Raw genomic sequence first — 27566 nt, 5'->3', positions numbered from 1 at the left:
TGCAACATGCCTACAGCAAGAATATTTCTTTCAAAGAATCATCAGAAATATCACAGAGGCAACATGAACCTCACACATCTCACATATGATAGAAATTTCTATCTCATATTACTGTTTATCAATTCTAAAAAAGCAGAAAAAAATCTCTGGAAAACCAATAAATAATAGAATGTTCATGACAATATATGTAGATCACATTACACACATTGCGTTCGACGCATATTTCTTTTAAAAAATGACATCACCAATCAGTTGACACTTTTCAGATGATGAGGAACTGTTTCATTTCGAATGAGGTAGACATGAATTGGACCCAATACTGGCTACGCACTCATTTTTCCACAATAAGAAGCACTGGTAGTACAAGAAACAAAAAGTCGTAGATGAAATATGGAAACATCCACGATGATTGGATGCAAGGAAGAACCAAAGGGTGGAAACTGAACCTAAATCAACATATTCATTCTAAATCCATTCCTTTTAATATTCCTTTGAAGAAATTAATGAAAATTCAAACAGAGAATTCAATATTCAAGAGTCTTTAACATCTTCTTTATTGTTCTCAGAAGACACGGGAAGAAGAAAAATAAGTTAAAGCTGCTTTTAACCACGTGCGAGCATGAAAAAACGAGGTCGTTTGCGAAAAATCGTACATCAACACGAAGAAATTGATAGATTAAACATGCGCAAGCTTATCTCTATTTATTTCTGATAGTTTACGAGAAACTTTGCACCACGATCACCAGAAATTTCCGGAAGCACCAAAAATCGTAAGAGTGTGGTTATGAGCTACGCTCTCAACTACATACTCTCACGTCTCAATCCTCTCTTGAGCATAGAGTGCGAGCCGGTGCAGGGCAAAAATGAATAACCAGATTTGAAAATTAAAAAGAAAAACATGATCGGCAATGTAAAAATCAGTGTACACATAATCCGAAATTGCAGAATTCGAAGCATTTTTTCTTTCTAAAAGAATTTTCTAAAAACTGACAAATCAAAAAACGATAGCTACGATCGCAACTATTTTAATGGTTTATAGTACAGAAGTAGATCACCGCCTTGTTTCCATACAAAATGTTTCACTGATCGTAGATCCATGTCTGGATCGAGCTTCTGAAACACAGTTGATCATCCGTATTCCGAGTGCATCAACCCGTAACCTTTACCTGATCATTACAGTATAATTCCATTTTTTGTTCTATATTCGTGGGGATTTGGACAGGCATTGGAGTTTCGCCGACAGTCGTCTCCGTACTGTTCAGAATTTTTTCGTATACATGTTCCATAACTTTACGAACTTGTAGCATTTCAGTTGCTGACAGACGATCTCTACAGTAGGAAATCGCGTTAAGGACGTTCGCTGGTGCGTAAAATGTGCAAAGGACAGACGATGTACGTAACGTACGTCATTTTAACACACAAAAACTTACTTTTTCGGCGTTTTTACATTGAGACTGGCATGGGGTAACAGATAAAACGGCATTTTGGTGAATTTCGGCAGCATGCTGCGCTCCACAACTGCGGTGATCTTAAAATGAAAACATATTCAACAATAAATCAATAGATTGAGATTGTCCTTTCATCGGATACTTACCCATTCTGGTAGATCCTTAGCTAAACATGCTGATTCAGCCTCATTCGCCGCATCGCGTACTAAGAGGCGTAGCACAGTTCTGCCGTTAACTTCTCTAAAAAAAATAACTACACTAGTATTAGCTAATTAATTTATCGTTCCAGCTCTTACGAGAGAATAATCGGCGTATGACCAGGTATAGAAATATATCCAGCCGTCGCCAAAGCTGTTTCTGATCCTTCAGCTCCCATATCACAGTGCTGATAATGTTCAAACAGTGATCGCAGCATCATTCCACCGTAGTTTACTGAAAAGGCGTTGCGTAGAAAATCACAAACAAATGGAAATTCTGGAACTTACTCTTGTTATCCGAATCATCTACACCAGCGTCTTTTGCTGACAGCCATGCAGAAAACACGTCGCCTTCCTCGAGAGTAATTTGAAGCATCTGGAGATCTATGTTTTACGCCATAAGAGAGAAATTCCTAGTGAACAACGTTAAAACTTTAGTTTCACACTTTTCAACGTTTGAGGTATCAAACTTTGCAAATGCTTACTGCATAACAAATAAACGCATTTTTCTTATAAGCATCCATTGTATAAGTAATGAAATGAGTAGATTTAACACCACAAAGATATAATCAAGTAAATTTATGTATCACTCTTTTATGCAACAATTCATTTACGTTATCAGTCGCACTAGCATCGATACTGCGGTCCCAGATAGGCGAGTTCACCTCTGATCCCCTTCTTAGTTTTCTTTAGTTTTCTTTGGCATTTTCTGCATTTATAATCTCCTTTAGTTTTGCATTTCATACTACAAAGCCCTCTAGAAGACAAAAAATGACATATAGTTGCTTTATTTTCTTTATAGAGCTTAGCTGCTGCACTTGGTGTGCATATACTGCGCATGATTTTCTTACAATTCTTATAGCTGAGTGCTGACTGGTTCAAAAATAAACACGCTCAAAATTCCAAAAGATTAAATTTAAAAAAAGGATTTGAAAATCGAAGTAAAAAGGAAAAAATTTAAAAAATGCTCCAAATCATAATGAAAGACTCACTCCACTTTTGTAATCGACAGAGAACCAGCTCGGTACAAATACTTTCCTGTTATGCTCCAGCACAACATCCTCGAATGATCTTTTTCCGAAATCTGCTACCTAAAACGAAATCCTTCTTAAAACATAACGGATGCAAACCCTGACGTTTTTTGCAAGCTTTTTAATTTGTCCTTTTTTTAACGAAGCGCAACTAAAACTGCATTACCTCGAAATTCAATCAACAAGGAAGAAATTTCCCACAGGTTCCCGCATCAATATCCAAGAAAAATTTCCCACGGTTTCCATTTTAATACTAATATTTATTATTACTTTACTATTTACTATTTTAATTTTTAATTAAGAAATTACATTTTACAGAAATACATTCTAATACAATACAGACTCAAAACAGTACTGTAAGACCTCAGTATGTACTGCAGGCAGCACTGCCCTACAGCTGCACACTGACGGTCTGCTTCAATATCGCGTTACTCGCTGAAGTTCGTCACAACACGAATTGTGCGAACTGGATGAATTAACGCTACTCGGGTTTCGATCTCTTGACCATTCGCGCGCGAAACCACTGCGTTGCCACTGCACCATTGATGCGGACGAAGTACATGATTGCTACAGCCTCTACATAGGCTGCGGTAGGGGGAAACGCTTACCTTTCTCCCTGCTAACACATCATACAGTCCTATACAATCATCCGAATCTTTGGTGATCACGTGACGTTTATCATTGAGAATACCGGCATGTTTTACTGATGTTGCTCCTTAAAACAGAAATTTTACTACCTGTTCAATAAAAATTATTCGTTTCTCTATTTAAGACCTTAAATTACACAATACAAGGTCGACATGATATATAATCTATGCTAACCTGTTACCATTTCACTGAATTTATCAGTTGAATTTATCCAATTCACCACATTATATACTTTTGACAGTGTGCTGCCATAGCACAACTGCCAGGGCAAATCCTACCAGAACAACGTTATTTTATTACTATTTTTATTTATTATTTTGATGCTAATAGTCTAATTTCACTCTGTGGACATGAAAAAAAACCACAATATTAACATTTAGTTTGCGAGGTTCACCTACCAGAGCACTCTCACATCGGTGGGTTGAGAAGAACTCAAAATCCTATCCAAATGACGAATTTCTACGATTTTCAGAACTTAGGCTGTAAAATAAGCAAGTACACTAGATGAGAACAATCTTTCTATCAATGTTCTTTTCAAATATACATGGTCACGAAGAAAAGCATAAATTTCTCCTGATTTTTCCCTCATTCCCTCTATAGCCAATTAATATTTGCTGGAGAAGTTTTAAAATATCGTAAGAAGTTCATGCAGCTATTTATCGATGTCAGTTAATCAATGTGACGGAGTGACGATGTCCTATACTGTAACTAACCTACCAGGAGTAATTAAATCAGGTGCGCGATGCAGTGCGTTGATAGCGAGGTGCCCAAAGTCATCTTCCACCTGACCATCACCAATCGAAAGCTGAGTATTCGACGGTAGAGGCCATCTGAACGAAAACAAACTATCAGAACGCCAGTAGATCAACAAAACCGGAATGTACTGTTGATTATCGACCATACCTCTTTATAGTTGAATTCCACGTTGCTGACCAAATAGCAGTGGGATGGTCATGATCGTCCAGAAGAAGCTAAAATAAATGAATCTGACACAATCCAAATAATAGATGGTATTCAACGGGATTTACTCGTTTCACAAAGGCATCTTCCTCAAATAGCAGTTGACTTTGAGCGAAATCACAAATGGGTGTTCGAAACACCCGTCTGTCCCTTCCAGCACTGTACATAAACGAGAATGAACTGTCCGTCTATAAAATTGTTGAAATCATCCAAGAAGTAACATAGTATCGAATAGAGTAAGCAGCAGACAAAACTTTAAGTTGGAAGAAAAAACTAAAAATTACCTGTAGTGTCCAGACACCTTCTTGATGGGCCAAACAAGTAGCAATGCATCGCTGTTGTCCCAAATCCCACAAACGTACCGTTGCATCAGCACTTGCTGACAAACACTGCAAACAGCAGTACGTCCGCAACTACGGAATCCAACCACTATCACAATACCTTCGTTCCATCAGGACTGATCACGATCGCTCGAATGTTTTCTGTATGACCTCGGAGTTTCATGATTTTCTGGCACGTCCTAGGATCCCATATTCGAAGCACCTGCATCAAAGTTTAGAGCAAACGTGGTAATAAACACTTCAGGAACAACCAGTTCTTTACTATCCCAACACCTTCTTCGATCTCTCCCCTCTCTATTCTCATGTTTCCCTTTCCTTCCCACTCTTTTTCCTCACCCTCCTCTCCTTCTCCTTTCCTCTCCGCACCCCTCTCCATTCCCTTGAGTGCTACATATTCTCAGTTCTTCAGCTCTACATATTTCTGACATATTTGAAAATTTTGGAAGTAACAGTCAAACAGCAGAATGCTCTACGATGCCGAGATTCAGAGAAGGTCGAACTTGGGACTTAAACAGCAGAATATTTTTCAAACTCAGCGAAACAAAACTGTAGGAATGTGAACTGGACTGGACGTATGAAATGACAATGAGAACATGATTTCGTTGTCTTCTCACCTTCTCTGTGCTTCCTGATACTATCACTGTTCCTGCATCATTCATAGCCAACGCATAGATGCTGTTCTTACAGCCCATAAGTGACGAAGCTGAACACGATACGAGTGAACGAATGAATGAATGAAGGAGGGAATAAATGGAATGAATGAATGGATGAATGAATGAGTGAATGAATGAAACTAATGAATGAGTGGAATGAATGAAGGTAATGTACGAGACAACGACGACTAAGTACTTTGAAACAACGATAATTTTGGTTTTGTTCATAAGGAAAATAAAATGTGGTTATGAGATAACTGAAATGTTCGCTAAAAGAAAAGAAAAGAGAGGGTAAAATAAATAAATAATGAGAGAAGTGCTCTTTAAAGCTGTGACTGTGGAATAAATAACTATTGAGAGTAAACTAATAAATGAATACAAAGGACTGAACGAATTTTTAAACGAGTAAATGAAAGAACGGATGTGTAAAATAAACTTTAAGGAGGGTATAGACTAGCAGAGTGGCCTGGTCCCCTTCAAAACTCACTGGTCACTGTATTGTTGGTTGTCGTAAGTTTTGTCAACGTCGCTATGTCCCAAAGATACACAGATTGATCGTATCCAGCGCTTGCGGCCCGTTCATGTTCTTTTGCATAAGCCAAGCAACTCACATAATCCTGAATATCGGAAAAGAAATGAAACGTATAAAAACCTTGAAATAATCAAAAACGATACCTTATGCGTCCTCAACGTCGACATACAAAAGTGCTTTGTGGCGTTCCACACCTTTACTGTGGTGTCATTCGAGGCTGACAGTACTGAAAACACAACCGAAGATCGAAAGTGACTATCATTTATCCTACAATAGAACAACACATTAAGAACTAACAAAATCGTCCATTGCAGCACAAAATCATGTCATTAATCCAGTCTGTATGATGTTCCATAGCTTGGATGAATATAGCATGCTGAGGAGGAAGAGCGCCAGAATGATGAGTGGTTCCGTTTCTGGCCGACGGCCAAGCTTCCTAATTCGCATTAATTTACTAGAACAGGTTTAAAAGGCAAATTCTTTTTACTACACATTTTCAGTTCTTAATGACTGGTTTAACAAAATTACCAGCAGAAAAGCAAATAAATATTCACAGCTGAGTGAAAGTCGTTAGCAAACATCTCAAAAATCCACAATAACAGGTAGACGATGGTTCAAAATCAAAAAGAGGCAAAAGCGTTCCACTGCTTTCCAAAAATGGAATCTTCTAGCAACACATACTGCTACGATGTGGCTGAAGCACGAAATACTGGTCCTATCACATTATTTATTATGTAAAAGCAATCTCACTCAAGTAAGCGCAATTGCAGTAACATAATCATTACTTACAACCAAAATAAAAAATTCTCTATCTGAAAAAATCATACTGTTATATCCTAACCTTTGTGCCAGCGAAAGGAACCTTCCATAGTCGAATTATAGTGTCATTCCCTGCTGAGAAGAGACGACCCGTTGATGCATCGTACTGTAGCGCTGATACGGCAGCTCGATGTCGATGCTCATTTTCATCACGAATGATGAAGGACACCTCAAAATAAATATGTAAATCACAAATAATTTCATTTAAATAGAATTAGAAAGAGATAACAGAGATCTACAACCGAAAGTAGACCTTCATTAACTAATCAATCAGGAATTCTTAGCCTCCAAGTCAATCATTATTCTTTTCATGAACTACAAGGAAAAACAATGGCGCGAGTCAGTTTTAATCGCTTACTCATATTGCTCTACATAGTCATTCACTGTTTAATCAGTTTTGTTATTCTTTTCAGCTCATCAAGACATTTAAACAACGTTTTAACGACTAACTATGGCAATATGTACCTTCATCTTCGGCTTCCCGCTACCATTCGTCGCCATTTTACGTTCCTCGCATCCTAATCACCCGTAAAATACCATCACCTGATTGTAACTAAATCACCTAGTGATCTGAAAAATCGTAATATCTGGCAATCAATATGTATGTTAATAAGACGTGTCTACGATGCGGAGATCAAGAAGATGAACCGTCGAGATGAAAGACCGAGGAGGCTCAGATGTCCGTTCCCCACTGTTTTATTTAGATTTCTATAGAAAGAGAATACAGTTTCGAGCTTTCTAAGGATCAGCCTAATTTCCAATAGAAATTGATTTCATGCTCTGCCGCTCTTCTTAGAATTTTGATAGGTTTCGTTTGGAAATAATTGAATCACTCGCATAGGACCGCAATCCAGATCTGGCCGAAATTATGACCCGAAGCGTAAACAGTCCCAATGAGTCTTCCTAACCCGTAACGGTAGAAGGTAGAAAATACATCAGGTGGGTCAGAGTTCATCCAGTTACGTCTCTATGCCTCCTAGAGAACAATAATACGGCTACCCTCACAGAAGACCAGTCCACAGCTACCAAAAACAATAACTGTATTCGGCGTAAGAGTTCTGCTGGTAATTTGGCTCCACCAAGTTCCACTTTCAAAAAGAGAATGAAGTTAGGCTAACAAAATCAATTTTTATGCTTACTAGTAACTGTTAGGTGACAACCTTCCATTCAATCTGAACCTTATCAGATCACATGAACTTTTTACTCTTCTGATTCAAAATACAATACTAAATAACTATCTAACTGGCGCAATCACCACAGAATCGACAACAATTCACCAAGGATACTGCACGGTTCTAAAATCGGAATTTAAAAAAAAGGAATTCCCTTAACCTCAGCATTACCCTTACAATATACATGAGAATGTCAAAAGAACACAACTTTAACATGGTAGGACAACAGTAATTCGAAGAAAATGGAAATGAAATGAACAGAGGATTTAAACAGGAGTATCAACGTGATCAACAACGTATGTGTGTAGGATGTTTGTGGTGTTGCGGAGTAGTTACACCCGAAAAAGTTCGCTATCCAGCGCCAGAATAGTGAACACGTAGTGTTTTGTTAAGATCATTACGAAAACAAACAATTTGCACACGAAACAAATGACATCATAGAGAAAACAAACAAACAACAGCGTAAAAGCCAACAAAAGCCGATTTTCCTTCATAATCCGCGCAGTTTCCAGTAATTTAGTTGAAACTGTCTTCTCTATCAGCCATAGCAATGCCTAGTGGATCGTCAAATGCCTGCAAACATAACATTTTAGTACGAAAGCTTGGAGCATTCAGATCAACTACAAAATCATATATACATAACTTTAATTTACGCATTTAAATTTTGTTCCAAAACTTTAGCAAACAACCAGTTGATAAATATTTAAAGAAACCTCGTAGAACTGGGAGAATATACTGTGGAAATAGAAAAGACACACCTTAAAGTTGTGGAAATGCACCGGTCGATGATCCTCATGGTAATATTCCTTAGGATTTGCCAAGCATACGTCATACTTCATCGACTGCGACCATCGCTGACCTAAAATACTGATACTCGTAGTGGAACGTGTTCGGAGATTGATAAAAGAGAACAGAATCCAAACCAAAACAATAAAACGGTGAAGAAAAGCAGAGATGGATAGGTTGAAAGGAAAATCGCTCACCTTGGAAGTTGTAATTCCATACACCAGCACTAGGAACCATGAAGTATCCAAGGAATCTGTCGGACAGCAACATTTGAACCTTTTCGTAATGTGTTGGCATATACCCCTAAAACACAAGAATTTCTAACTGAAACTGAGACTCTGAGGTCACAAAAATCAGAAGCTTTAAGCCAAAACTAAATATCTCTGACTTCCTCTTCCCTAGAACAAAAACTTTTCAAAATTTCTATTCTTTTTAGCGATGAATCATACCTTGGGATTGTTTCCGCGATCAGTATTCGACCTTCCCCACTCGTATCCTGATGGAGTCAGTTTATACGCTGTCAAGGATACAGATCCAGGAGTGAAACTAAATCACTAGTGTTCTAATCTCAAAAGAACATGGCAAAGAAGTCAATCTCAATCAAACTCCTGTGAAATACTCAGGATTTGTAGTAGCACATACCTGCATGTAATGATCACAGTCTTCTCTCCATCCCAACTAGCATTTTCGGAAAGAATTTTTGCGTGAGCTGTTACATCCTGTGGTGAAAGTTGTGGCAACTCGTTTGGTTGTGTGTGCATCCTAAAGTAACACGTGGTAGATCGATTAAAACGTATTCTATATTTGTAGAAGATTATTTTGTAACAGAAATGGAACAGCAAAAGCTAGAATTGATCCATCCCATGAACAATATACATTTAAAATCGAAACAGAGGAGTTATTGTTCACGAGAAGGAACTCGTTTTTCTAGCCAGAAATTCAGGATTACAATCTGAAGCCACCTTGTTATGTGGTAGATAAAAAAATAGTTATTACCATCCTAACGGCTCCAAGTCCTTCAACAATTCATGTTGCGGCAGATGAGTCGGGAACTGAACTTGCTGATGATTTCCCGTTTGCGGCACAAGCACTACGCAGCGGATTTCTTTCACTTGAGGATTATCGGAAGGCGATATTCCGTACAGAAATCCTCCAATCTACAACCACGAGTAACATTAAAATCAACTACGGAGATTAGTATACAAAGAAAAAATACCTGCGTTCGCAAATCCGAAATGGTGATAAACTTTTTAAGAACATTCTTAGGAAGGATGTAGGTGAATCCGGTATCTTTCACATCATCAGAGCTCACATAGATGTGCTGTGTTCTGAAACATAGAGAATCCTAAATAAGACATCAGACTGACCCTTTCCATCAAAATCCTAACCCACGCCAACCTTACTCCAAAACACTAGTAGAGGACGTACAACACATTTTTATTCTATATTTATCTATTCTATCTGTTATTCTTTACACGGATTTTTATTCGATTCATTTTTTTTTTCAAAGGAAATTAACAGCATACCTCAAATGCAGATTAGTTGCCGAAATTGCCCTAATTCTCCATTCTGTCCTACTCGCGAATGTGGCCGCTTCATAATTGGAGGTAGTCGCTGTGATGATCTCATCACCATGTTTATTCACCGTACGAGTTGTCGTGGCAGTCACCTAGAACAAGATTAGCCTCGTTCCTACTTTTCATTACCTAAAAAAAAAACCTTTCTAAACTCACTTGGCTTTGCTCTTTAGTTTGCTTCTCGATGTCAGCAATTTGCTGACGTTGTTGACTTGGTGCACTGATCTCCATACCGAGGATGATGTCTCTCACTTCAGATTGAGTAAGAGAAGCGACGTTTACGTTGTTCTTTTTACCATAGTCAGCCAGAATCATGTCTTTCAGAGCTAATTCAACCTAAATACAAACCTTTTCAGTTATACAGTGTTGAGAAAGTCCGAATAAGTGGAAAATAGCTATTATAAAACAATGGAGTGAAAGCAGCTAATTTATTCGTTTCAAATGTCCTGCTACAGCTCTGAGTAAGTTCCAGAAGAAGTGACATTAGAATGAGCAACGTATTTGCCATAAATATGTTTATCTTAATGCTAAATATATTTATCTCAATTCTGCTAAATATGATCTACCTTTATCCACTCCTCATCGATCAATGAAGGCCAAATATGATGCGGTTCTGTTATCGTTGTTTTGTCTGGTTTCAAGATCACCTGGAATACAAGGAATCTCGTTGATTAAAGCAGAGATCACTATCATTTATCAAGAAACTTAAAAAAAAACTAAATAAAGTAGAAATAAAACCGAAAATGAGCTTACCTTTGTCTTATCCGGATTAATATGCATACCACGCATTATCAGGATGACTCGAGAGAATGCAGTGTAACTTGATATTGTCTGAAATCATATTCCTTTCAAAATGGTAACATCGCTTAGCTTGGAAATCATCCAGAGAGATCGAATTCATAAAAAAGGTAGCAATTGTTTTTCTCTCGAGTCAAGCAATGGAACCTTGTAAGAATCTAATTTCTAAAACAAAAACTACCTTTAACCAATCGTCATACAAATTGAATAACACCATTTGTGGCTCTGTGGCTTTCAAGATCAAGTCTCCGAATTTCTCCACCTAAATGAATACTTTGACACTACAATTCGCACAACCGATTAATAACCGTCCCAGCTAAAAAAAATATTTTTTGTACGCTCATATAGTAGAACTGTGCCCGTATCAATCAAAGCACCGATCTGTTCTATGAACAACTTTTTATACGAGACATCTACAGCTTCTTTACGAATAGGTAAATAAGCTTTTTTTCTGATGCAGATGCTCGACCAAAGATCAAACGATCTTAAAACTGGTCAGCTCACCTTCATGATGGCCTGGAACGGCAACATCAATTCGGATCCTTTAATGACAATGTTAGGGAAATCGAGAAGATGGACCTTAACAGAATATCGATCAAAACTTGAGTTCGAAACGCACAAAAAAGTACGTCAAGTTACCTCCAAGGGATCAAGCATAGCCTTTCTGGTTACGATAATCTGCCTTGGCTGTTCTTCAACGGGTAGGGATCGAATGAGAGCAGCCACTTCTTCGGCGGTCTTCCATTTAGCCAACTAAAACCTTACCAGTGAAATATGTCACTTTATTGAACGGAAGACCACTCTATTCCTGACCATTATACGCTAAACATCCCAAAAACAAATAAACCGTACCTGACTGAGACGTTTCTGTCCAGCCCACACAGATGTATGAATAATCTTAAGGAACAGTTGTCCAGTCCTGGGATTGAAGATGAAGATCGCACCGTTAATAGGTTTCGTGGTCAAGTTACCCTCGAATGTTTTATGGATTGTCACACGGTACACGTTAGTGTCATCCACGAACCTAAAATAAATTCAAATGGAAAATTGATGTTCCTCTTGTTGCGCTATTCACCAAACCGTTTAACTTACCAGATAATTTGATTGGAGAACAGTTCTCCATAGTTTTGACTGGTCAGATATGGTTCTGTTGGTTCGGAACTGTACAGTTGCAATCCCTTACGGATACGTTCTCGAAGTACATAGAAGGCGGGGTTAGCCTTGATGATTTTCGCCATGGCCTGCCGGATTAGCGGCTTCATTCCGGGGAACCAGTTACCATAAGCGCTGAAAGCATGTTCACAATGTACTTAACGACAATTTAATTTAAATAAATAGCAAGTAACAATTTTACTAAATGGATTTATACCTGTAAAGATTATAAGCGAGGTCCATTGCAATCAGAAGACCGGTTGGTGATGGATAAATAGACATGTTGTCCGTAGTGTAATCCAAGAATTTTGCTCTAAAATACAGATTACAATAGTGCCACTTGACAGAGGATTTCGGCAAAATTCAACAACATTGAGAGAATGGAGAATATGTTTGAATGCGACTTTCAAAACAAACCTAGCGTATCGTTCAATGTCGTGCGAATCATAATCTCCCCATCGAAGTTGGACATCAATCCAGTACTTCTGCGTTGTCGTGCTGTCCATCACATCTCTTGAACAGAAAAGATTAGTGGCTTCATTTGGAATTGCCACATAAATAAGAGATAAAGAACTAAACAAGATTTAAAGGAGCTTGTATACAAAGACCCTAAATCAAGAGACAGACGATTTAAGATTTTTAAAGCAACGGTGTGTATCTTAAAGTAGAAAAAAAGAAAGAAAAAGTGAACTGTGAAAAAGTAACTGAGAGTAAATTACATATTAAAAGTAAAAGGAAATAGGAGATTAGAAAGAAAAACCAAGTGAAGGAAATCTCAAAGCAGGAATGTAATGAGGATATAAAGCGAGATATGAGAAAAGCGACATAAGAGGAAAAAAACAGATAAATATCAGTATAGATAGTGGAGACTTGAGAAAAAAAACATACGCACGCAGATAAACAAATAAATGAAAGGAGAGACAAGCAGATAAACCTACTTGCTGTCAGCCATTAATGATGGTCGCGATACATTCCACTTATATTGTGCAAACAACTGAATGTCCGCACATGAACTATTCATCTTATAGGATTTCCTGGGGTGAATAGTTTCCTTCTGTACAGTTTGGATCTCCAAAGCATCCAACTCTTGATCGAACACCTAGTTACAATAAACTCAGAGTCAGTTCAAGAACAACAATACCACAAAAAAACACGTGCTCACCTGACACAAATCCATAACCACTGACTCGTGGATCTTCTGCCACAAGTGAGCACGGAAGATCTGGATCAGTGAGATTTTCAAAGTTGGGATTTTACCGTGCATGAAAATACCGGTAAGATCAAGCTGTACTTGGAAACCGACGTACACCTAAACAGATATCGTGAAAACTGTTTCTAATTAAGAAAAAAAAAAGAAATCTTCTCACGTTAGCTCGATTAATGGTAGGAGACCACCATAAAGTGAAACGACGGTTAGGAATTTGATTCAAACCAGATCGCTGAGCATTAGTCAACTTCTTGAATTTCATAGACTCTTCGAATCCGGATGCACGCTCCCAGAACAGACCTTCCCAGGTGGGGAAGTATGTTCCCTAAATCATGCTTGTTTTCATTAGAACGTTCCACAGAAAAGCACATCCAACGCACTCTAAATAGTGTGTGCTCCAGAATTCCTTCAACTCCTCCAAGTGCCTGAATCATGTCAGTACGATAGTTGTTCAGGTTCCAGAGCTTACCATCGTGCCGTTGATGAGTCCACCAGAACGGGTTCTGCTTCAGAATCTGAAAATTGGGTAAGATTCACCTGAGTACGCAAGTATGTTGCTAGTGATCTTTTTTCTTTTGCTTTTATATAAGCATATACATATGTCACACCAGCTTGATGAAACTATCTGGGAGCAATCGGAGTTGCGCTCCATGTTATTCCTGTTCTTTCGCCACTTTCCCTGTTTGTTAACATACAATTCCCATAACTTGGGTACACAATTCGATCCGTTCTGACTTCAATTAGCTATATTTACGACCTGCTTGGTGTGTCAAATCCTTAAAGATTGTTGCTCTCCATCACCTCTACAGTAGCCGTCGCCTTTATTTCCTGCTAACGCAATAAGCATCATCAACAAAGCACTAGATAACTTCTTCGATAATTTACCATTTATGTCGTACTTAACTATATTTATCTTTTCTTGCTACAAACTCCTCCTACAATATTTAACCATCCCATCAATCATTTTCACAGACCCTCACCTTACTCAAGGTCTTTTATGGTCACTTAAACACCTCTAGAACCGCCAAACCACAATGTTCAACTTCTTCTCTCCCAATAGGGGGAACTTCTGATGTTGGTGCATCTTTGATGTTCCAATTTAAGTAGAAGAATTTGTAATTCTTACCTGATAAGCTTTGAATTCCGTCCTAACACGCCATCCTTTATCATATGCCAAAGTATGACGATCTTTTTGGAACAGGGTGTTAATACGAGGAATTCCTCTATCCCAGGAGTCATCGAGGTCTTCTAAGGTTAGACGACGATTTTGCGCATTCGCTTCCTGCCGTTTGAGAGCATATTCAGCCCACACACGTTGTGAGTCTATGAACTCAGCCTCCCATGGCTGAAAAGTACGATTTTATGACATCTTCACCAGAAACAGGCTAACAACTCCCTCACTTGAATGTATCTGTACAAGTTAGGAATAAGCTGATCTTCATCGTGTGTCATTCCTGATCGGAAGTGAGTGATACCACCGGCATCAGTTTGCTGCATCCAACGAAGATCACTTTGAGGAATAAGAACGTGTCCCATGGAAAGCATACCTTAATCACTTATTTCACGAGATGACTGGAAGATCACAGAACCTATGAAGTGCTTACCCAATCCTCCAATTTCCTTAGGAGTGTAGAACACAACAGGAGGGAATCTAGCCGGCATTTTAGAGTTCAAACCGATCTTAATACGTGTCTGAATCTTATTCTCGCACTTGACTAGGAGATCTAGGAGCTCCTGGGTATTTACAACCGCTTCTCTGCAAAGAAAAAAGAGAAAAGTTGCTAGTAATAAGCACCATAACAGTAGTTGTTACCTACCGATAGTACGTCATGAGACCAATCAGCGCTGTGTTCCATTTGTTGACAATCTTTGTGAACGTTGTTGATCCAGATGACATAAGGATTTGACGAATTCTGTTGTGGAATTTCGACATAGATTCATCGTCAACCTTCAGGAAGCATTGGGCAGTACGCTCCTTCGTGACCTATGACAAAACAGCACTACCGTTTCTACGTAACAATCACATGAAGGCAAGCCATAAACATTACAAAAATAACAGTTCGTTTTCTGAGTATTGCCCATGTTCGACTGTCTTTTAACAAGTCTAGCTAATGAGGTAAGTACTAGCCTATGTGTTGCTGCTTGAGTTTGCTTACCGTTTGGGCGCTTTCTGTAGGATGATGAGGCGCTTGAGGGGATAGGTCAGTAATGGCTTTGAGTTTTCCAGACTCTGACGAAGGCGATATCGCCGAAACGTTAGCCGCTGTTTAATAAAGATCGATACCAATCTTGGCTACAGCTCAAGGAAATCAGTTAAAACTAAGTTCGTTTTCTAGTTGTGTAATTTCATTCCAGACATTTCGTGCTCTCTCCCTCTAACAAAATAAAGAAAAACATAAGAGCCTTTAGTAAATTCAGCATAGCGAACGCAAAATAATCCCCCTATTATTTTCACATACCAGTAAGAAAGAGAAGACAACTTCTACTGCGACTAATATTGAGCAGGGGTGGTGTTTCCCCTAGGAAAGATATCATTCAAACTTTAAATAAGTATGTCATTTAATGAAGATTTATAGTAATGTATATACAAAGAAAAAAACGAAAAACTTCATCAGGAATGACTCCGTCGAAAGGATATCTTTCAACGGATAAACCAACCTCATTCTGGAGGTTCCAAACTCCATCTCTATGCGTAATCTCTTCAGCAGTCGTACGGCACTTCGGCAAAATACGGCATTCAAATCCAGCCATATCAAACAACAGATTCGGATTATCCTTACTGTACACCGATACAAAAGCATTCTCCCATTCGATAGTTGTTACTGATCGAGGTAGACGGTTCTAAATACGTGGAACCATCGATAAAACCTAAACTCATCCTTGGAATCAGACCCTTACCTTTATGTCCCAAAACACAGCTCTTCCTAGATTCACGTCGTGCTTCATCAGACGCATTCTAGCATCTCTAGGCCAGCATTTCTTGTTGTTGTAGCCTACGATATTCTCATTATTTGGATCAGGGTGCTCTGTGAGATAACGCTGGATCAGATCACGTGCCTCGTCCGCAGTGAACCTGAAATTATCAGTTGGAAATTTCAGAATATTGAAGTACAACGGGAGTTAGAAACTGCAATCCAATACCTGAACATTATCCACACTCGATCGATGTATCTACAGTAGAGACGAATCGGATGTGCTGTCTCGGTGGCGATATCCTTGAGGAAAAAAATTCGATAAAAATCAACAATAAAATCTTAAGAGTTTTAGAAGTTTCTAAGATAGGCACTCACCTGGAAAGTTAAGAACTCATTAGGACACTGCGGTGGACCAGCGATCTCAGATGCTCGTCGCAAACCAAGGATCAAAAGATCCAGAACCAATCCGTAGTACTGAAATGCCGCAAAATAACGTTAAATACCAACCGAACTAAATAAAACACTCCGGAATAGTGATGTAGTTTAGAGCCTAGTAGGACTTGTAGAAAAACACAACCGATCAAAGGAACATTGAATTTCTCAGGAAGTGGTCTTTGTTCCTCACCTGCACAATGAAGGACGCAAACTGAAGCCCTCTGATGATTCCGAAGGAGTTCGTGTGGTTCATATCCTTATAGTTTATCAGAACGTTGTTCTTCGAGGACATGTAGTCAGCAATATTGTGATCCACAATCAATCTAAACAGATAATTTCATTCCAGAATCCCTCACAACCTCAGCCACCCATCGAAGTCAAAAAATATCGATAGAACTGTTCCTGAACTACTGCGATATAAGTGAGAGCAAAAACTAGCCTCAACAATCTATTCAGTAGTGTCAAGTCCATCTTTTCAGCTACTTTTTCAAGTTTTGCCTCCATCATTACGTTGCACTCTCCTAAAGATTGATATTGCTTCACAATGTGAAGTCAAAAAAAGGAAAATTTCACCTTCTCCAGTCTCCCACACATCTTGAAGATTGTTGATTCCTTGGCACCACTTGTACACCAACAGTGGAGGTGGCTCAGTGTCACCTGGTTTCACCCACGATGGGAACAGCCTTAACAGAAATCCAGTAGAAAAAAAAATTCAGTTAAACCACTTGAAAACTTCTTATAGGCTGTGGTGCATCACTCAGAGAAGGGGTACAAGTTTTAAAGCCAATAGAAGCTATATTTAAGAATCTTTTCTCCTGCTAGGCTCAAAACAGAACGAACTGAAACCTTACCTTCTCTTATCTGCCTCGTACCATAGGTACTGATCCAAATAAGCATCTGTTACTTTCTCAAGCGGCTCAATATCGTATACAGGTATCAGATGAGTGTACAAATCCATGAATTCAATACCGACTTCCTGCAAAGCAGATTCTTTTGTGCGGCATAATCGAACGGACCTGTGGAAGTCACCTTGAAAGCCCTTTGCGTAAGCATGTGACGCTTGATACGTGACAAAGCTTCATGGGGGTTATCGTAGGCCTGCTCGATCAGAGCCAACTCTTCTCTTTGAGACTGGTTAAGGCGATTCTTGACGCTGTACGCTTCTTTCAGTCTTTCCAAAGCCTGTAAATCGGGAATTTAATGAAACTTTTTCAATCAACTTGTCTTATGCCTAAAATTTGCCTGGAGGGCAAAGAAATCCATCAAATGTTCCAGAAACGCGTCAGATTTCAAAAAAAAAGCGCAATATAAACTTGAATGGTCTTTACTAACCAGGATCAACAGTTTTGTGTCGTGTTTGTATGACAATGGAGGGAATGGGATTGGAGAGAATCTCCTGGACTCCAGCCAGTGAACGGTTGTGGTGTAAATAGCAACAGCTTCTTCGGCGGAAATATATGGACCGTCCTTTAGGTAGTTATGTTGTCGTTCTTGCTCTGCCTAAACAAGGAATAGGACATCCAGTGAGACTTCTACACCTCGAAAGAACCTAACAATTATTTCTGAGGAGCCAAAAATATCAATCAGCAAAATCATAGTTAAAAAATCAGCCATAGTCCTGAATTATATCCTCACCTTCAAGTACAATCTTGTCAGCCGCCCCAAATTTTTCTTACAGACAGTCTTGTCGACAGTCGCACCACGGCGCACACGTTCTCTATTGTAGTGAGCGGAATTTGTCCACCAATCTGCTTTAGCCTTCACGTATCGGAGAATCATATTCTCTACAGGAGTTGGCAATCCAGGAACTTTCCAGGGAATGTTGGCCTTCCAGCATCTCCAAGCTTCGCTGAGATGTTGGAGAATGACACGAGCCTTGTTCTGCTTGATACCCTCTGGCATCATGTCAAGAATGTCGTGCATTACTGCAGCTCTAAAAAAGAAGGAAATTGCTCAAAGTGCCTAGAATAGCAGAAGTAAGACGATTTCTCAACTTACCTCAACTCTAAGTCAAAGTGTGATTCGACCCTCTGCTTAGTGACAGTTTTTGCCACTCCCTTTGAATGACGGCCTTCGAATTGCCTGGATAGCAAGTTCCCAAGCCATCTCTCAAGCAGCGGCGTGATTCCTCTCAGGAAGAATAACCAAACACGCCATCCAGGTGCCCAGAAACCACAACCTGGTCCCTTTCCTAGAAAAAGATCATAACATCCACTTCTTAGGCTAATATTCGACTAAAACTAAACTTATTCACATTACGATATCAACTTAAATGCCAATTAGAACTGCGTGGTAATGAAAATTTCAATTTCATTCTGTTGTGTTGAGAAGCAAATGGCATTTAGGCGTTAATTTGTTAATTCGTTAAGTTTATCCATAAAACACTGATATTAACCATAACTTCTAAGCAGGAAATCGCTAATGAACCAGAACTTACCAACAGCTCCAGTGTTGAAGCGATAGTAGATGATATGTTTGAGATCTTTGCACATTCGAACCTAAAAAATGAGATGGAACCACTTGACAGGCAAGAAATTCGCTAGCGATGTAATTTGAAACAAATGTAATAGAAATCAGAATAGCTGTTTTACTGCAACTCGTTACCTGTCGCATTAACTTGTACTTGTAACGGTACATTCCAGTAAGCTGTCCAACGTGCGCAAAGATGTACTGCAAACCATCTGCCAGTTGATATGCGTCCACGTTGTTGAGCCTTAACGATAAGAAAAGTAGTTCTACTCACTTTCTCATCAAACTCAAAAGCGATTAAATCACTCACCTGTACTGAACATGAGCGTCCACAACCAACTTTGTAAGCCTCAGAATCTCGCGGCATAAATGGAAAGCATTACCGAAACGAGACTTTTTACGTTCTTTTGTTGTGAGCGTTTTTACAGGCTGAAAGTGAACTAGTTGTGATACTCTGTCGAAAACTTTCTGTTCTGTCAATATTATGGAGAATAAGAGCGATGGTTGGAAATGAGAAAAGGGAAGAAAAAAGATAAAGAAATTACGAGAAATGCGTGGAAAGACGCAAATATGTAATTGATGGGAAATAGAAAATAAAGAAATCAAGAGAAAAAAATAGTGCGGAGACGAAATTTAAAAAAAAGACTCACCTTCAAGTTGAAATTGTAATCCAGATGGAGATAGTTAAGGTTCTTACGATGGATCAATAAATTCAACATATTATAACCTTGTCGAAGGACCTAAAATTTAAAATTGTCAACATAATTCTTGTTAAACACAGCGTGCATAAAGCTGTTTAAATTCTAAAGAAATGAGACGGCACAAGTAGTCTAGCTTTTGAAAAATGAGATAAGGCGTTCTTTCGAGTTAGATTGAAAGTGGAAGTGGCGAATATCGGAATTATTACATAAAGTTAAAAGGACATAAACACCTGCAAGCCAGCTTCCACCCAATCGAGTGTCGTCGTCTGGAAGAATTTCGTGGACTTGAAGGATCGGAACAGATATCTAAAAGGGAGATCGTCATCTAATATTGATTTTACTTTCGTTTTATGTTAAAAATTAATATGAGAACATAGTCATTCCAGAACTAGCCAGGAAAACTTAGTTGCTTCGAAAAAGCTTTTTGGAGCGCTACCTACCTTCTCTTCTGTGGTTTCGGCGGACGATGCTTCAAAGCATTCAACACGAACACCTTTAGAAGTTTCTGATAAGACACGCGAACCTTCACAGGCATTCCTAAAGCCGCAATCACCACAGTTGATCCTCATAATATCAAATCGTACAGAGAATGGTAATCTCTTACCCGCTGGGCAATGTTCTCTGTACCAGGTCTTCACTAATGGTACGTCAATTGTTCTTCTCGTTCTTCCGGAACGAATATTGAAAGGACGTGGAGCCCACAGCAAAGCAATGCCATTACCGGTATTGTCCGTGTACAGCGGAACCTAGGGAAACAATTTACATTCATGTTAACAGGTTCTGGCATGAAAATCATATCTACCTCCTCGAAAATTGGAGCAACTTCTTCTGGCAATTCAAACTCTTCCATTTCTTCGTCATCAGGGAGATTTTCAACGGTCTGGAAATCATGAGAAAATACTGTTTTCATCAAAATGGACGCTGGAATATAGGTTTGTCGTTAGCAGTCGAAGGAACTTTTCAGACTGAAACAGCGAAAAAGCAAATTCTAATTAGTCTGAAACATTTTTTCAAAGATTCTTCAGTTCCTTCTGGATGAGAAAAAGCGCTCTTCCTCGACTACCACTGATTACAAGTACCGGAAATTGTGACGTCATAAATCTAGATTGGCGCTTCAACACTGCAACCACCAATCACGCCAACAACGTCAGATTTGCTTTTGCGCAATCATTCAGGGAGATGCCAAAACTTCTGACAATACCCAACATACTTGCGCTTATTATCATCAAGTATGACAATATTTCAAGAGACATCAGCCACAAATGTGACTGTCGCTTGAACAAGACCACATCCAGAAACACTATACACTATTCACGAATTAATCGTATTTGCCTCTTGAATCAAATGGAGTTCTACCTTCTCTAATCCACTTATCGCTATAGGATTGATCAGCGGATCGAAGTAGAATGCCGGAAGATCTGGATCTTCGGTCTTAATGAACACAACCGATGGAGTATGGTACCTGTAGAACGCATTACATAAAATAAAACACTAAGGAATTACCGTAATTAACTATAGCAGGACTAAACTAACCATGATACTTGCACAGGTAGTGCATTCACTAGGTTATTATACATATACGGGAACGCGATACGATATTCCGTTCTGATCGGTGCTCTAATAATAACCTTATTGATGTCGTTGAATTCGTTCCAATCCTCGTCACTGAAAAACCAGTAGTTTTTGCCGCTACAGACAAAAAACCCTTTCGACAACCGATAAAAGAAATATACTTACAGATTGATGTCTTTAATCAACGGTTCAAACTTTGGACCTCCGGGGATTGCGACATTTAGTGCTTTAGCAGTGAAGAACGACTTCAAATCGAACAAATAGTAGTAATTATCGTCAGTAAGATCAGTGAGAAGTTGATTTGCGAGACGATACAAGGTCGCCATTATTGGAATACTAAACGCCCATCGTCTGTACGTTGGTCCGTTAACAAATCTGAAGAGAACTTAGCAATTGCATCAGTTGAAGAGAAACTAACTAACTTTTGTTACCTAGTTGCAGCTAGCGGTTTGTGATCATAGAACCATTCGTTCACGGTAGTGTCTTCCTCAGGATCTAGATCCATTTGGATAGGTTCTAGAGGTTCTACATCGAGAATATTATCCGCATAGTCAAGAGGTGGCTCTTCGTCATCGAAAGGCGGGAATCGCATTCGCTAAAAAAGAAAAGTATTGCTAAAAAGATTGTTATTAGCTACCTTTTCCGTGTTAGGCGCAAAAAAATAAAATAAAAGGCCAACTAGTAATAAACATAAGTAACGTTATTAAAAACTATTGATGTTTGTCAGGTAGCTCACAGTCTTCCTAACAAAAGTTTGTTTCTAAAGTAATTTTCTGTAATTTCCTACCAAGTAACAAAACGTCGCCTAACATTGAACGTATTTACTCTTACTTTATTATTTTAGACGACATTACGATGGAAATCAACAAGAACTCCTCAATTTCTACAAGTTATCGGCCTCTGATCCACTAGTAATTCCAAACTTTCTTCACGATACAATTTACGGATGAAGATTGAACTAATTGCCCATCCAAATCCATACATAGCCCTTTGCCAACCCGTAAATTGCTAACCCGTGACTTCTACGTATTATCGTTACCCTTGCATGACAAGCCGTCGTCATTCACAGCTATTCTGAGGCGCTAAGAGAAGCTTCTAGCTTTCTTTTAAATCTCAAACGATCCTAGCAACAAACCTTAAAGTGCCGACGATCTCGCTTTTCTCTCCTCATCATAATCCACATCGTACCCCATTGGGCTAAGTAGACCGGTTCAATCACTCGGGGAGTCTCGTTAACAAATGTGATTGCACCAGTAATATGGTATAACACCTGGAAAAAAGAGAATCACTAAAATGTAGATGAAACGTAGGAAAAGAGAATATTCGGATAAAATGAAGGAAAATAAACGAACCTTGACATCTCTGATCTGTTCCCATGGCATAGGCATGTTTTCCAACAACTTTAACACAGCATGTGGCATATACTTAAGCGCTCCGAGGTAAACTCGCTTATCATGTCGGAACTTTCTTGATGTCATATCACCGTGGTCACGAATGATCTTACGAACATGCTCTAAAGTAATGGAAATTCACAAAATAACGGATGTCTGAGAGAAAAGATGAAGATCATCTACACAGTGAAAAAAAGTAAAGAAAAACAATTTTTAGCTATGCTTCTCGGGTTCAGAGGTATGCAACGTATCGTTACATCACAAACCTGGAGGCATTTCTTCCTTCTGAGTGTCTGCGACTCCAAATTTCCTCTTTTCCGCATATCTTTTTGACTGTAGTTGCTTCCATTTTCTCGCCTTAAACGAGGAACATCAGTGCCTTCAGTAGAATTTCGAAAAAAAAAATTCTAAAAGCAACCTTTTCTTCTAAAAGTTGTGCAGCAGTTGGCGCTGGTGTTGGGATCTGAAAATTTTCGAATACATTTCAACACCAAAGCAAAAAACAAGAAAAATTACCTCACTAGTGTCCATCGGTTCTACGGCTACATTGCCAAATGGAGGTTCTATACCGTCCATGACCCTACGAAAAAAATACAAGTCCTTTTCTCATTTAAGGCTACGATGACGCGTATTCAGAGTTCGAGTGATGGGAAGATTTATTCAAATCGAGTAATGGAAAGAGTAACGGATTTTGTGCACAAGTTGATTCTAATCACAAAGACTGTGTTTCCTTTAATCTTCCGATCAAAGGCAACATTATCTTACTGATTACCTGCTAAGGAGATCAGATGATTTATAAAACCATAAACAACTATTATATTAGGCGAAGCAACTATTGTCCAACTATCTAATTTTCTTGGAAACTTCATCTTTTTCTGCAGTAAAAAAGCGTTTTCATCCGATCTAAAAGTTTTCACCATCTTTTTTAACGTTGGTGGAGTAGTTGAATCCAAAATTAAAATCTATAACTTTATTCACAGGCAAAATGCCTATGAATTCCTACTCTGCGGAAAACAAGGCACCCTTTCCTCGAGATACAAAACGAGGTCACATTCAGGAGCAAACGGCCTCAGACCCTACAGATTTCTTTAAAGTACACAGGAAAGCGTGGTGTGCTTGAAAACTCACAAAAAAGTTACAATTTCTAGTAGTTACAGATGAATTCTCTGGAAGTAATCAATATGTAATGAGGCAATCAGACGGAAGGTTAAAGGCAGCATACCACGAATCTGGGGTGGTACGGATTTCAGGTGGAGTATTCGTATACGGGATAGGAGATTGTGGAAAGGTGGATGATTCCGTCCATTTCTTCCTAATTGCCGTAAAAAACGGCCCGGAAGATACGGCTTCGAGCGTTTCGGCGCGTTATTTTCCACAACGAGTTTGATTGGAGCGCACCAGCCTTGTGCACGCGCCGTATCTTTCGGGCCATCTTTTTTACGGCAATTAGGAAGAAATGGACGGAATCACCCCCTTCTCCATAATCTACTATCCCGTATACGAATACTCCACCTGAAATCCGTACCACCTCAGATTCGTGGGGTGATGCCTTCAAGTGCCTAAACATAGGAAGCCGCAGTTTGGCACTGCTTATATGATAGTATCTGAGGTTATTTTACTAGCAGAAGTTCATCGCTGACAGCAAATAACAGACATGGCTTGGACTCATGCGCGTGAAAGGGGAACGCTTAATATTTGTTATTGAGAAGACGCTTAGGGACTAACTGAAGTATTACCTTAGTCCTCCATCTTTTTGAAATTTAGTAAGGAACTCTATCGAATTTTCATCTTTACTATCACTTCTATCACTATGATCAATACAAACTAAAGTTCGGAATAATTTTCTTTTTTCTTCTGATATATAGGAAAAAAAGGATTCAGTGTTAGTCTTTCGTTAGAGGAAATTTTGGGAAAAATGTTGGAAGAGACATTCAGTGGCGCCCTTGTTTCTTTATGCTCTATCTTACTTTTCTTTTCTTAGTAACTTTAGATCCATATATCCTCTAATACTAATGTTTGGGTATTATAGCCCCGATTGACTTAGTTATTTACTTCCAGAAATAAATCTGCCACTGAGTGCCCCCCACCTCCAACTACATTATAGCCTATATTTCTCTCTGTCTGTCCTTCTTTTCTGTAAACGAACCCTAAATTCTAAGGAATCTTCATCCGACTTGCTACTGTCTCATTTTATCACTAGAACTTTAGTACTGTCCACCCAAAGCACTTGTTCACACCAATTAAGAATATTTCCTGAGAAACTAATCACAGTCGACATATAATTTTCTGGAATTACCTTCTGAATTCCAGGAAACAAGTGTTTATTTCCCGACTATATGAAGCAAAATGTAGGCAAAGAGTAGAGTGAACATAGAATATTTCATTTAGATGGCCGATGCCTTAGATCTACGGACGAAGGGAAAATATATTTGAGAGAAAGGGGCACTCAGTGGCGCATTTATTTCTGGATGCTGTATTTTACTTTTTTTCTCTTGGTAACTTTAGCTTTCAAGTCATAGATCATTTAAGACGCTGATGATGCTTAGGTCTTAGATCCCCGACTGATTTAGTTATTCACTTCCAGAAACACTTCCATTGGCTGCCCCACACCCCAACTACATTTTACCCCAGAGACGAAGCCTTCATTTGAAAGTGAACGCTCTAATGAATTTCCGTACCAACGTGTCCTTAGCAATGTTGTTAGAATAATCTAACTACTGCTTTTTTTTGTTGAAAACCAAAGAGCGTAAAAGAGAAGAAAAGTGCACAACATAAACAACAATTAGAAACAACAATGGCGCCAAATGAGAGGGATGAACGAAACGATTTCGAATACGTTTCGGCACCGATTTCCGTTCGATGCGACGCGGTCGACGTCGCGTGGCGACCACATTCGACTTCTGGGTGGTCCACGGCTGCTTTTCCGTGCTTGCTGGAGTTCTGGGTTCTCCGTGAGGTCATTTTTCTCGCTTCTCCTTAATAGGATGTCTTTAATCTCCTCTGAATTGTGCAGTAATGGATCAAAGAGCCACCGGAGGGATCCGCTGAAGGTTCAGCAGTACTTGGGGGATTTTTCTTGTGGGTTCCTCTCAATGAACAATTCCAGCTATCTTTCAGCGTATTTCATGTGCTTCCATTACTTTGCTACTCCTAAAATCCCCAAGGGGTTCCCGAAATCCACACGATCCTCGCCTTCAACTCACGCAATATCGACCTCTCCAAAAATCGATTCTTCCCAGCACCTATGGGACAACGTTAATTACCTTAGCGGTTACCTGAGAATCTTATACGATGACCCGATAATACCCTACTCTTCTATGTTATACCCTTAAGCGATCGGTTCTAATTTTTCCGTGTAGATATCGTTATTGAACCGTAATCGCGCAAAAGAACAGTCCGCTACATCACTTTGATTGATAACGAGTGGAACAAAAACGTGATCGTGTTGCTGATAGTATCCAGATTATAACGTGAAATTTCACACCAATCCTAGCCGCTCTTCATAAGTCTAAATCCATTAAATCTAATCGAAATTAAGGTAGTAACAGCTTAGGCGGGATGAGAAGCTCGTCATGTGAAAGCGAACCCGTTCGATTAGGTTTTTGCTCCTCAAAATCCACGAACATGGGTTTTTCCGATAACACACGTCATTGCTGTAGATTAGCATTGTAAACTAATAGAAAAACATTGTTCAATGATCTCTACCGCTTCATATTTTTAAAATCGCTAGTAGCTTGGGATATTTCCGTGCGCTGGATTGGGGGAATATTTGTGCGAAGATCCCAACCGTTCCATAGAATTCTGTTTATATTTCTGTACTAAACATAATTTCTTTAATTAAAAACTAATTAACAGACACAGCTACAAACGAAGGAAAACACGCTATTCAGCGGCTTGCCATAGGATCGAAATTTCCCGCTTTTTTGAATTGTTGTCCTCTTTTCCGAGTTTATGTTTGTTGAACTTCTGTAACAGTGTTTTTTTAATCTCCACTACAAATTTTGCATACAGGGGATTTATTCCTGACTATTCCCTGTTATTATTCATATTCAGGGTGATTGGTTTGCTCGTCTGCACTTCCACTAGTACCATTTCCCTGTGTTAGTGGTTTTCCAGCTGAAATACTTCCCTTCCGAAAAGCGAACGTATCTTAATCACTGAATTTTCCTAACTCATCAGTAGGTTTTGATACAGCCAACTGTACTGTGCATCAGGTCGCTTTGATCCGACTATATAGTGGATTGCATGACAAATGGACTATGAGGCTTCTCAAGACGCTTTGCAACATGATAGGGTCCCATCGCGAAATTTTACAGATCTTACCGAAATCACGGACCATACCGAAATTCTCACCGTGATCTGTAGCTTCTCTCTCCTATCATATTTCCATGCGAAAACGGCTATCGATGCGGAAATGGTGTTATATGATAGGGATCGGTTGGTGCCGAGGGATACTAACCTTTTTTTTATGAGCATGATTATTTGACGAAACAAGGTTTACACTTAGTCAAGATCTTTCCCTAATTCTTTTTTGTCTTATCTCTTTTCATTCAAGTATGAGTACTTGTTTAAGAAAAAAGTATTAGTCATGAACGATGATGATGAATAAACGATGAAAAAAGTTATATCGGTCTCCTATCAACTTGAAATAATTGTAAAAGACCTTTTTTTAAAGATGAATTGCTGTTATCGTGAGAAACGGATGAAAACAATTACTTTTTTCGATGGAAAAACCGAGCGAATTGCTGTCGCACTTTCACGG

General features: G+C 39.0%; 2 protein-coding genes across 2 annotated transcripts; both read right to left on the bottom strand.

Moving 5' to 3' along the window:
• Positions 1-282: 282 nt before the first annotated feature.
• Positions 283-7130, bottom strand: RB195_008567 (uncharacterized protein; the record flags this gene model as incomplete). Its single annotated transcript, XM_013439567.2, has 20 exons — positions 283-446; positions 1056-1113; positions 1167-1329; positions 1431-1528; positions 1595-1688; positions 1745-1880; positions 1934-2021; positions 2638-2736; positions 3285-3391; positions 4042-4154; positions 4228-4295; positions 4353-4472; positions 4569-4673; positions 4726-4827; positions 5240-5328; positions 5766-5895; positions 5954-6036; positions 6108-6246; positions 6652-6798; positions 7095-7130. 20 exons carry the CDS (start codon positions 7128-7130, stop codon positions 283-285), a joined length of 2139 nt encoding a protein of 712 aa, XP_013295021.2.
• A 1187-nt stretch (positions 7131-8317) lies between these two features.
• Positions 8318-23380, bottom strand: RB195_008566 (uncharacterized protein; the record flags this gene model as incomplete). The annotated part of the gene is made up of 55 exons (XM_064195128.1): positions 8318-8374; positions 8560-8660; positions 8785-8890; positions 9037-9133; positions 9230-9349; positions 9584-9744; positions 9804-9915; positions 10114-10256; positions 10321-10500; positions 10731-10811; positions 10918-10995; positions 11144-11224; positions 11467-11541; positions 11602-11715; positions 11815-11986; positions 12055-12249; positions 12332-12427; positions 12532-12627; positions 13053-13213; positions 13277-13423; positions 13482-13646; positions 13702-13836; positions 14448-14666; positions 14723-14868; positions 14926-15077; positions 15139-15305; positions 15980-16162; positions 16220-16394; positions 16463-16536; positions 16612-16710; positions 16862-16994; positions 17111-17192; positions 17245-17354; positions 17523-17647; positions 17701-17853; positions 18004-18171; positions 18307-18604; positions 18670-18862; positions 19109-19169; positions 19276-19384; positions 19451-19569; positions 19791-19880; positions 20072-20147; positions 20282-20378; positions 20446-20587; positions 20644-20721; positions 21198-21303; positions 21375-21506; positions 21579-21788; positions 21845-22008; positions 22549-22683; positions 22766-22926; positions 23071-23161; positions 23223-23267; positions 23321-23380. 55 exons carry the CDS (start codon positions 23378-23380, stop codon positions 8318-8320), a joined length of 7026 nt encoding a protein of 2341 aa, XP_064046273.1.
• Positions 23381-27566: the final 4186 nt, after the last annotated feature.

This window comes from Necator americanus, chromosome III (assembly GCF_031761385.1).
Source record: "Necator americanus strain Aroian chromosome III, whole genome shotgun sequence".
In the NCBI taxonomy this organism is placed as follows: domain Eukaryota; kingdom Metazoa; phylum Nematoda; class Chromadorea; order Rhabditida; family Ancylostomatidae; genus Necator; species Necator americanus.
This window is presented reverse-complemented; position numbering and strand designations above follow the sequence as displayed.